This window comes from Neopsephotus bourkii, unplaced genomic scaffold (genome assembly GCF_033783945.1).
Source record: "Neopsephotus bourkii isolate Nb327-2 ecotype Australia unplaced genomic scaffold, CSIRO-AGI_Nbou_v1 NB_1183, whole genome shotgun sequence".
Lineage (NCBI taxonomy): Eukaryota > Metazoa > Chordata > Aves > Psittaciformes > Psittacidae > Neopsephotus > Neopsephotus bourkii.
The window spans coordinates 4421567-4433821 of NW_026901668.1; the positions used below are offsets into that span (position 1 = coordinate 4421567).

A 12255-nucleotide genomic window follows, 5' to 3' on the forward strand; every position below is an offset into this window, starting at 1 on the left:
TGCCATGGGCAGGGACACCTTCCACTAGAGCAGGTTGCTCAAAGCACCGTCTAACCTGGCCTGATAGGATGGGGCAGCCACATTTTTTCTGGGCAACCTCTTCCAGTGTCTCACCACCCTCACAGGGAAGAATTTCTTGCTAATATCTAATCTAAATGTCCCTTCTGTCGGTTTAAAGCCGTTCTCCCTTGTCCTGTCACTACCTGCCCTTGTAAAAAGTCCCTCTCCAGATTTCTTACAGCCCCCTTTAGGCACTGGAAGCTGCTGTTAAGGTCTCCCCAGAGCCTTCTCTTCTCCAGGCTGAACAAGCCCAGCTCTCTCAGCCTATCTTCATAGGAGAGGATCTCCTATTTTTTTTTTTTTAATTAGTATTATTGAAGGCTTTAAAACCTGTGTTATTGCGTGTTTTTTTCTTTTTGGGACATTGTCTAATTACCTCACCTGCTCCCCATCCCCATTCGCCCGCAGTAACTAGCCATACACCATCACCACGGCTCATGCCTGTCGCCTTTCCGCCTCCCGGCTCTGGCCCTTGCTCCTCACCGAGTAACCTGCCAGGCCTCCCGCCGGGCAGGAGGACTTCTCTCTCTCCCGGGCACTAAGCCCCACAGGCCGAGGAAAGCCGCGGACCCCACACACATCCGCGACGCTGCCTGCCCTCGGCCTCCTCTCTCTCGCCCTTGGGGCCGCCGCTCCGAGGGCCTCGGCCGGGGCAACAGCGGCACCTGGCGGGCGGCCCGCAGAGGCGCGGCGGCAGCGGGGAGCGGGGCCCCACCGGACAGTGACCGCGGGTGTAGCTGTCAGCGGGCCCGGCCGGGCTGCAGAAGGAGCCTGCCCCGGGGGTCGGTCGCTGACCTACGCCTGGCGGGGGGTGCGAGGCACTGGTTTCAGTAGCCCCGGAGGCCTCGCGGTCTGCTTCGGTGTCCCCGGGGCGAGGGGTGCTCCACGTGGCGTGTTTCGGTCCCCTGGGGGTCCCACCGCGGCAGGGGAAGCCCCAGGGAATGGGATGCAGGTGCTGTGCCCAGCCGCAGGGGTCCCGCTGCACTGCCCCAAGCAGGGCTGCCCAGCTCCTTCCCACTGTGCACAACGGCCGCCCTGGGCTTTCTCTTGACAGGAAATTCCTGACACAGAAGGACAAGGAAAGCATCTTCACCATGGACCACTTCCCTCTGTGGTACCGGCGGGCAGCTGAGCATCCCCCAGGGAGCTTCATCTACAGCATTGTCTCAGAAGATGATTCAGGTAATCCCAGCCTGAACACCAGAGGAGAGGGAAAGAGAAAACTTTTCACATCCTGCTTCCCACACCATGTTTGCCCCAATCCCTTTATTGCTGACTCCTGCCTAGTGGGAAACGCTGAGGCCTGCGTTTTGGCATTGCCTTTGCACCAGTAGAGGGGGCATGGCAGAGGGGGCATTGCCAAGATAACTGACACAGCAGAAAGAGAACGCTACAAGCTGCACAGGAAGCAGTCAGGGCTGCGCAGCATGAAGTTTGCAGGGGAGATGAAGGACACGTGGAAGTGCAGGGGCGGGATAGACCCAAGGATTTAGGCAGGTGGGAAGCGGGGGAACACATGAATCATGAGAAAAGGGTATCACAGAAGGTGTTGAGACATATGGATGTGAGCATGCCTCAGAGGGAACTTCAGGCCTACTGTGTGACAGTAACAGCTGTGGCTGATGAGGGATCAGCGAGCCCTTAGTCAGGAAGTTTAAGTTTAGAGGGCAACATCTTTTCTGTCACCACTTTCCATGATGGGAAGGGATGGGTTTGTTTTGGAAGATGGTGGAGGAAAAGGGAAGAAGGCTCTTCTACAGCTCCTTCTCAGGAAGGGCTTCTTCAAAGGCTGGAAGAGAGCAGAAGAACCTAGAAGAAACAGTCAAAACAAAGCCTCATGTGAGGCTCCTACACAGAAGGCAGAAGTCCCCTCTGTGCTCCTTCCTGGCCCCTAGTTCTCCATCTCTGTCACGGAGCTCAGCACTTTAGCTGCTAAAGCTTTTTGTGGCACGATGGTGGGAGGCTGGTGGGTGGGAAAGCAAGTGGCAAAGAAGAGAAAAACCAGACTTGGAGGCGAGAGATGAACCAGGATGTAAAGGGAGAGCGAATGGAAAGAGAACACTTGAAACCTTCCATGAAAGCCTCTCTCTGCCCAGCACCCTTGCATCTCACTTAAAAGGCAGCTGTGGAGAGAGGGGGAGGTGTGGCTGGACTTTTACTCTCCTGCATGCCAAAGCATTTGCTCTTTGGAATAGGGCGTGTTAGAAGACCAGGCAGTGACATCATCTGGGGCTTCCTAGGACAGCCATTACCCAGGCCACAGTAATCACTGCTGGCTGAACACTGGAGTTGTGGCTTGATATGGCTTTCTTAGAAGTCAAGGTAATTTTCCATGAATAAAGACAAAACACAAGCAGCTGCCACCGTTTTTTGTATTATGTGGCTATTTGTCAGAAACTTCAATCAAGTCCAGGACCCCATTCACCTGGAAACCCTGGAGGCACATTGTAAGAAGTAATACTTGGTCCTGAAGACCTTGTGTTCTAAACTGTAAGGGAGATTAGGCTCTTTAGAGATGAACAGCTAAGCTTAGGAGAGAGTGATCCATGAGGCCACACCGTATGACTGGGAAGAGACAGAGAATACTACTGAGTGCTTCTGAGACACAGTGCTGCCCTGTCAGAGCAGAGTCCAGGCCCTCCCTTGACATCCGAAAGAGCAGGGGTGTCCCACCATTTGACCACCCAGTTTCTTAGTAAGTTCCTGATGAATAAATGTTGAAATCCCCTTTTCATGCTTTCTACATGTGCCCTCCACCCATGACAAAGGGTTTCCAGGACAGGTGCACTTCTCATTACATAAGAGGGAAGAGCAAGAAGACCTCCCCATTGGGAAGGAAACCTGCAGGGAATGACTGCAGATCATCAGAATAATATTGTGGGCACTTCCTTCTGGTGTTCAAAAGTCCCACAGGGAAGAATACAGCAGGGAAAGCTCTGCAAATCAGCTGTTCTCGCAGCCCATATCTCTCATGCGTTGGGTGCTCTGTTATTTTGGGTTTGTTTGTTTGTTTGTTTGTTTTGCTAGAGATGCTAAGTGTATTTTGCTTCTTTATCTCATCCTAGGAAGAGCAAGGCATTTGGGGTTCACCATAAAGGCCAAATCAGGCTCAAGGCATGTCAGCATCAGTTGCCTGGGTATTTGTTTCACAAGGGCTTTACTATTTCTGACATCACAGGGCAAGTTAATCTGGCTTCAGTCTAAAGAATAATGAGAGACTCCAGGCTAAAGTGTGGCAGACACTGAATTGTGCTCTGGACACACTGGGTACCACCTAGAATGATGAAGGCAGAAACAGGAAGCAGAAACAAATGCTGGAGCTCTTGGGATGGAAAGAATCCCTGACCCATCTGTCTGAGCAAGAGATTTCCATTCAGTACATGAGGGAGGAATCAGTTGCAGGCTAAATCGATCATGCTGACCTTCAGAGTGTCCCCTGGCAGTTCCAAAAGAGGTGCCCCTGCTGAAGCTAATCTAATCACTTTAAGAAAACACAGAAATTGAATCTGTCACATGGACAATTGCAGACTGAAACAACTGCACTGACAAAGAGAAGGGAGATGAGGTTCAGTTGCTTAAACCCATCCAGCCATGCTATTTTAAGCACCCTGTGGAAGCCAAGAGATCTGCACAGAGCTGGTAGATGTGATAGAGGACCCAGAGGATGCTTAAAGCAGCAGCTAAAGGATAATCAGGAGAGCCTGGGGCATAACAGAGTTTAGGAGCAAAGTCCCAGAAGACTTTGTTTCTAAAATGGAGCGTGCCCTGGAAAGCACCTGGAAGTGCTGTGCCTGTCTCTCCAATTTGTAGTGCGGATCTGGCTTGGGTAGCAGAGTGCAAGAGTCAGTGTCAGAATTGCCTATCCCAATTCTCCTCTGTCTACAAAGTTTACTGTAATGAAGTGCATGCAGCAGTTTTCTGGCCCAAAAGTAGCTCTACATGCCCAAAACTGAGGAGACCAGTCCCTTTTTATGCTGAGAGGGTGCTACTTTTATCAGGCGACTTTATCTACAGGAAGAAAGATATCATAGCCACTTTGGTTGTTTGTGTCTTGAAAGATGCAGGCCTCCAGCTTCTTGGGTGTTTCAGGGTTGAGGCATCTGTGCACACTGTCCTGGGTGTGAAAATGTGTGAGCAAGCTGAACCTGCTGTGTTTTTCTCCTCTGTAGTGGTAAGCTAACCAAGCCTGCTGTATTTGTGTCTTAACAGAGGGAAGTGGCCTGCCAAAAGTGGTGACAGTGAGCACAGCTGTGTCTGTGTCTGTGGATGGGAAGATGGGTATTGCTGCAGGTAGGACATTCTGGTTTCTCTTTTTATCTTGAATGAAATGGTTGCATCTTTTATTGAGAGTGGGAGCTGGGAGCTGTTTGTTAGCTTGCCACTCAAGGGAGATGATGTGAGCCACAATAGTCTGTGATGTTGAAAACTAGGCTAAAGAGAGAATACTGAAACAGGTACTGAATAGCTGATAGGCTTTTGGAAGGGAAATTGATTGTTTGAATGGAAGTTTATCATCTTCAGTGCTGGTAAATTTGTGGATCAAGACTGTTTCTCTGGAATGTGAATAGGCTGAGAAGTCCATGCAGATTTTGAACTGTTTGCAGGAGACACTTTGATTTTGGAAGAACAACATGTTCATGCATCTCCATCATTGTCTCAGCTGAAAAATAACTTTTGCTGGTGGAATGGGTTTGTTGCTAGACTTCCAGCTCAGACATATAGATTGCCAATTTATTTTTGTAGATGAGCTTTAAACCCCTTTTGGCAGACCTTCACTAAGATTCTGTGTCTACTTTTGGAAAATTCATAAACCACGTTACTTCCAGCAGAACTCCAAAGCTTTTGAAGCCTTACCATTTTCTGCAGCAATTGCTTCTGCCTTTATGGAAGTGCAGTAAACTCAGAAGTGAAACAGAGCAGCCATTTAATGAAACATTTTTAATCAATAATGCTGGCATCATATCCAACTTAAATGCTCTGTGTAGGAGTACTGGGTAAGAGAAGATGTATCTCAGTGGAATTTGGTTTAGAAGTGGAAGCATTGATTAAGGGAAGAAGTTGATGAAGACTTAATGGAGTAATTATCACTAAACACTTGCCAAGAAGCAAAGCTACTTGTGAAATAATTGTTATACAAGTACCTAGTAGAGAGAAGGTTGTACAGCAGATATCTTGAGAGAGTCAGCCATTGCTCTTCCCTAGGCTGGGTAAGATACAGCGACTGGTCCTTAGTACTACAGTAAAACCATGTCAGTTTATCTGATGGATCAAGCGTTCCTTACCTTCTAGTCTTTTCATAAGTTCCAGTTGGAAGTGGTACTCTTAAAGTATAGAATCATAGAATAATTAGGGTTGGAAAGGACCTCAAGATCATCTAGTTACAACCCCCTTGCCTCAGCTGCCATGAGCACACTAAACCATGTCACCCAAAGCTCTGTCCAACCTCGACTTTAACACCGCCAGGGATGGAGCATTCACAGATTCCTTGGGCAACCCATGCCAGTGCCTCGCCACCCTTACAGTAAAGAACTTCTTCCATATGTCTAAAAGTATCAAGTGAGCATTGAGGAAATACTTATAAGCTGAAGGAGGGGTGTTATGAAATAGCACTTTTCACTAATAAACCACCATTTCAAGCCCAAATCCAGAAAATCATTATGAAGTCTGTTCCTGTGAAATAGAGATTGTTTCAGTAAAGTTCATGTTTGATAGGTGCTTGGGTCACAGAAACTGCTCTCAAGATTGATGCTGGCGCTGTTATGAGTATCCCCAGCAGAGAATGAAATAGCATTGAAATAGTACCAAGGGTTTCTGCAGCACTGGAGCATTTGGAGCATTTTTCTAAGCACGAAAAGCTTTTCTTGGTTTGTTTTTGGGTGCGTTTTTTTAAGATTGTTTTTCATTGTTGTTTTCATTCCTTTCCCTGACCTGTGAGTTAGAACAGAGGCACACAAGCAGTTCATCTGGCACTCAGCATAAATATAAGGAAGGAAACTTCTGAGTGGAAGAGCTGGAGCAAGAACAAGTGGTAGGAGGATCTGCCCCTGACAGAGCCATTTCTCTTCTGTCAGCAGTGCTTTTCACAACCCCTGTGGAGATTTCCACCTGCTCAGTTATGCTGAATACAGATTTGACTCTTCTGTGTGGACATGCTGTGAAGGGGCAGGATCCTCTGCAGAGGGAAGAGGAGGGCAGAGAAAGAGCAGAGGACAGGGAAAGAAACAGTGTTAAAACAATAAGGCAAAAATTGTGTTATTTGTAGAAATGATCCAGAACAAGCTATTTTCCTCACTGGTAACCACAGAAGCTGAGACATAGAAATGAATTCTCAGTTGCTTTCGTTCCTTAAAGGTGCCACAGTCCCTGTCAGTAGCAGGCACATTAAGCATCCTGACCGTAAGCATCTTTGCTTACTTTCACATATGGTACATATAGCTGGGTGTTCTTCATTCCCCATTTCTTATGCATTGATGAAAACTACCCATATTTCATCCAAAGAATGGCCTGCATGACAGCACTGAGGGAAATAATTTCTCCCAAAGGGTCCAAGTCCTTTGGGCCCACAGCTGTAGCCCCATTGACTTTGTGGGAGTACAAGGGTTTGCCAAGGTATTTCCCATTTGCTGACTTGGGTGCAAATTTACACCTTGGTTTGGGTGTTTTAGAGAGCAAAAAATTACTATATATTGCCTTTTCTTTGCTTCCAGTAGCAACTAGGTTGATTATCTGAATTTTTTATACCAATAGTAATTTAAAAGAAGACAAAAAGGAAATAATTGTAGGTAGATAGTGTAGGTCACACTACCTGTTACAATACTGTTTGATCTTGAGGACAGCAGCTTTGAGAGAAGGGTGTAGGTCTGTCTTCATCTCCCCTCACACTAATATAATCAATCCTGAGTGGCTAGGACCTGATTCTAAGGTACTTCACAGCAGAGGCTGCAGCACAAATGATGCTGGGGAGTGCTGCAATACCAACCTGAGTACAGAAGAGAGGTGAAGGAAAAGGAGTGAGAGGAGACACAGCAAGAAGCAATCAGAGCAGAATGGAATGCAGATTGTTGTTATTGTTATTCTGATGGCATTAGCCCTCAGTGGGATTGATATCATGTTCATTTAGAGTTAGAATACTGCCAGTAGTTTGGTAGCACAGGTTCCCAGAAAGCCACATATCTTGAAAGGCTTGTAATTTCTGGATAAATACAGGCACAGTTCTGTAAAGGAGAAACAACAAAGACTTCTTAAATGCCCCTATAGAAGTGCAAGTGTTATGAACTGGCCTGTCATTCTGCCACTGATTGTTACTGTCACTTTTTTGACTTGACAGTGCTTGGGGGGAGGATTTGTGAGCACTCTGAAATGTTCACTATGCATGCAGTGAAAAACTCAGCTCTAGGATTTACAGCCATGCCTATGGGGAGGAAGCACCCCCAGTGCCCCCATGGGAAGAATGCCAGTGACAGGGAGTATTGAGCCCCTTTACTTCTGGAGGTTGAATGGCAGTTCCCAGCCAACACAGAGAAAGGCAAACTGGTAAAAGCAAACGTCCAGGAAAATGACACAAGCCCGATGCTGTCAGGGAGTGAGGGAGCAGTCAGCTTGGGTTGGAGAGCAACCACACTGGAGGGCTGAGAGCAGGGATAGGGTGGAAGTACAAGAGCTTCTTTGCTCCCATTTTGGTCTGCCTTAACTCAATAGGGAATCCCAGTATGTGTTGGAGGGGAGTCTGAGATGCTTCTCTCACTGTTAGAGATGTTGCTCCACACAAGGATGGGTGGTGAGGTGGGCAAATTCAGGAGGCAAAAGCAGTGTCCTCTGCCCTGCCCTACCCTATCCTTTCCTCCTTTCACCCATCCCTCTCCTTCTCTTGTGGGCCAAGTCCCTGTACCTCTGCACAAGGGGGATGAGCAAAGGGTTCAAGGTACCTGCAAGTCTTTTGGAGGACATGGTGGAGCCAAGGCATGGTCCGCTTGTGTGAGCTGAATTAGTGTGGTCTCTTTGGTTGGAAGCCATACAGGCAAACCTACCCCTGGCTTGGCTATATGCGTTTCTTTAAATTAATAATATCTCTTGCTATATTGTGCTTTGGCACTTCAAAGCACTATGCAAACATTAAGTAATGCCTGGATGATTAATTATAATTAATTAGAAGGCAGCTATTCTCCTGGGATGTCAGTCCAGTACGTTTCACGCACACTAACTTTGTTGGAAATGAAAAATAAGGAATTGTGATGGCACTCTCCCCAAGCCAAGTCCTGCCCCAGATAGCACTGTCATCTGCTGCCTCCCGTGAGTCAGTAGCCTGGGGCTTTCTGGTCCTCAGGGTTCGAGGCAGAAATCACATGTAGCTGCTGACAGAAGCTTTTAGTGATTTAAAGCCCCAGTGAAACTGCTGGAATCTGCGCAGGAGTTTAGCTGTCACTTTGGGCTGTGTGTGACATCTCTTTTATTTCCTGACCTTCTCGCTGTTTGACTTACGTGGTGTCAGCTGGCTGCCAGTCCCAACTGGGGCAGGTAGGGGTTTCTTTCCATTAAGTTTCTTGCCATGGTTGTCATGTCTTAGGGATGGGAAACAGCTGATACCAGCAAACAATGTGGCATGCACAGGCTCCATAATGCCCAATAAAAAACAATCTAAATGGGCCCTTAGGAAATGCAAGTTTATTTTATACAGTACCTTTCTTCTCTGTTTATATTGAAAGGTACTGTTAGTTCTTATCTGCAGTGATTGGACCACGATGAAATTGTTATCCCATGACACCAATAGCATACAGAGATATATTTGGGAAGAGTGCTCGGCAAGCTGAATCAAGGATGAGAGAAGAGAAATATTGTCTCTTTTACAGAGGATGTTTGGGGACACTGAGTTATTAAGGCCAGTATTTTCAGAAGAGCTCTTTATTCACAGCAGGAGCAGAGTTTTTAAAAAGCTTAGATTTTTGTCAAAAGTATTTGAAATCAACCATTCTGAAAAATAGATAATGGGAAGTAATTTTGCCATTATACCACTGCTTAAAACCCAACCTCTATCAGTCCAACAGAAGCTCTTCATTTGAAAAACAATTACTGGCCAGCTTGACGTCTTTCCATCCTCTTCCTTGGTCCCCAGTTTTGGCTACCTGCTGTCTGTTACCAGTAAGCAGGGAGAGGAAGTGCAGTTAGTTGGGTTTTTCAACAGTTCTGTTGCTGTGGCAGCTTTTCAAGCTAATCTACATGCGATTCTGTATTCCTAAAGTTTTGTTGCTTGGGTGGATAAAACATATCAACCTTCTCTCTAGAAAATGACAATTGCACCTGTAGAAGCTGCTAAAATGCGTGGAGATAAGCTACAATAGCATAAGCACCTTTTATATGGAAATAGCTGCATCCAAGCTGGAGAATTAAAATGATTTCACTAGGCTGGCTCAGAAACCAGCTTATTGTTACCCATACAAAACCATAGAGCAGCTGATCTCTTGAATGTGTGCTGCAGTATTCAGAAGGAGTGCTGTCCTTTTAATGCTAGAGGTTTGTGCCAGTGTTGACCCAGTGAGCTCTTGAGGCATCACTGGGTGCCTTTATGGAAATGATGGTCTCCCCATCATCCAGTGGTAGCACAGGTAGAAATGCTATGTGTGATTTCTGCTTAATGCCATTCCCATATGGCAATCCAAAAATGATGATTTTAGTACTAAAGGAAGCCATGCCCTCTCCACCTCTCAGAACATCTGTCTGGAGGCTGTTATCAGTCAGCACAGATTGAGCCAATACTTCGTGGGCCACAGTATCAGCATTACACAGTGCTGTTGGTGTGCCAAAATCAGTGTCTCTTGCATCCTTCATTCATCCATCTGCGTGCCTGCCATCCATTGCATTCTACTTTGCATACCAAGCCTTGGGGGAGAGACCTGTAAGCATAAAGGCTGATTTTGGGGGTGTTTCTGGGGCAGAAACAAGCTGTTATATGAACCAGATAAAAGTGAGGTGGTTGCCTTGTTTGGCACTGGCTCTGATCTTGTAAACTCTGCCATTCGCCAGTGTTTGCTGTCAGTGCTGAGGCTACATGGTTTCCTGTTCAGAGTTGGTTATCTTCCAGCCAGGTCAGAACAGGCAGAAAGAGCAGGCATCTGCCTGCAAAATTCCATGTAGATGTTTCCAAGCATGGACAGTAACTAGTGGCAATGGGGTCAAATACATTTATTTTATCCTCAAAAGAATGCTAAAAATAAGTATGTGAGACATTTTCCATTGCATTCTGCCCACCCTGGCTGGACATCAGCAATTGCCTTTTCCTCCCTGGTGTATCTGCTGTCTGCATAAGCTGTAAGATCTTCAACATGAGGATTGTGTCTCCTCCCTGTGTGTGTGGACATTGTCTCTTGCCTTGCGGTAAGCCCTTGGCTGGGGGAAAAGCAAAGAAGATAGCCAATTCTGTAGAATAAATATTTCCTTGTAGTGCCTGTGCCCAGACCCTGCCCTCGCTAGCCGTTTCAGGGAATTCCCACAGTTGGGACACCGAAACAACTTGTGAGCGATAAGATTTCTCTTGCGGGCTCTGCTCAGCCATCCGTCAGGACATCTCCAGTCCTGGAGCCTGTTCCAGGCTGGAGCTCCAGCCCGGGAGCCTGTTCTTGCCTGTGTGTAACAGAAATCTTCTAGCCTAAGGTTATCCATCAGTGCTGCCTCTGTAGCTCTTCTGATTGCTATGGCTGTCACTCTTGAAGGGAAAAGAGCCCTTGACTCTGGCTCAGGAGACACTTGCATACAGCTGGATTTTGTAGATTGGCACCCGGCGCCTTTGCCGTGTTCCCTTTGCTTGCAAATTATTTGATATCATTTTAATTCTGAGCCGAATTAGAGCAGTGTGCGGGTTGCCATAGCAACCATTCCTTGTGCCTTTTGGTCTGACTCATTTCAGACAATTACTCTTGCGCTCCAGGATTCACAGATGTGATAGGAGAAGAATCATGTGCTGGGCTTTCAACTTTTTTTATTTGCTTTTAATTTCTTTCCCAGCCTTTCTTACATTAACTCCTACCTAGCCAGCATCAGCAGGGACCTGTGTCTCTACCACATGGGCCTATGGGAGCACATAGAGAGTATAGAGTATGTGTAGATGCTCAGTATGTGAGGGGATTTGTGCATACATGTGTATATTTACATCACAGTTTCTCTGCAATGTGTTGCATGGCTGTGATACCTGTCTATGTGTGTAACTAAAGGTGTGCACAGATGTGTGCAAATTACCCACACAAATTACCCACAAATTACACAAATTACCCACAGAGTAATTTGTACTTACTCATGTCTGTGGTAGGGCTACACACCTACACATGTTTTCTGTGTGTGCGTGCCAGTATGTACATGAAAAATCCCTGTGGGCATGGAAGTGTACCCAGTGTGTACGGTCTATCAATATGCACTGAGTATTCATGGGCACTGACAAGCAGGCCAGAACCTTCCATTTGGAGCTCTGTGAAGATCCACAGACTGCTAAGCAAGTGGCATTAACTCCTCTGACCAAGTAGGATGCAAACTTAAAGCTCTGTGTGAATGCAAGGCCAGTGCATTACCTTACTCACATCTCTTCCCCTACAACAGCCCACATCTATGCATCTGAAGTACGTGGAGTGAAGTGGTGCTGTCCATGCAAGAGCCATAGCCTTAGCGCAGGTATAACTGATGTCATGAGCTGCATTAAGACCTGTAGTTCAGTAGAGGAGCAAAGTCATGTGAGAAGATGCTGAAAGCAATCACAGAAGCAGTCTGTAGAGGTAGGGATGAAGGTAGTAAATATTACAGCAGAAAAGGCTATAGAAAATGTCTTGTGAGATGGTTTGGATTAAATTAGCCAAGGCACAAGCAGACAAGTTTTGCAGGAAGAGAACCACAGAAACTTAGCAGATCTGAGGACAACTTCAGTCTACTTCTAAGACACATTCCTTTTACCACCAAACTCAGCCTGTTTCCTTTCCGAGTTCCTCTTTTCCTGCCCTACTTACCCACCTGAAGGCACAAATCTCCCCATTATAAGGCTGCTTAATGGGACTGCTACTGTGAGCTCTTTCACCTCACAAGACCTCTTTTTTTTCTCTTGCTTTTCCTCACTGGGACACAGAAGGTCCACTCATAGGACCATAGAATAATTCTGGTTGAAAGGCATCTCAGGAGGTCTTTAGTCACCCTTCTGCTCAAAGCAGGGTCAGCTATGAGGCC

At 46.6% G+C, this 12255-nt stretch overlaps 1 protein-coding gene across 1 annotated transcript in view; it reads left to right on the forward strand.

Moving 5' to 3' along the window:
• CACNA2D4 (calcium voltage-gated channel auxiliary subunit alpha2delta 4) overlaps nucleotides 1-12255 on the forward strand; it is a 128456-nt gene that overhangs the window by 56414 nt on the left and 59787 nt on the right. Inside the window, exons 25-26 of the mRNA XM_061364009.1 lie at nucleotides 1115-1242; nucleotides 4270-4350. Coding sequence (XP_061219993.1) covers nucleotides 1115-1242; nucleotides 4270-4350 — 209 coding nt within the window. The remainder of the gene's footprint in view (nucleotides 1-1114; nucleotides 1243-4269; nucleotides 4351-12255) is intronic.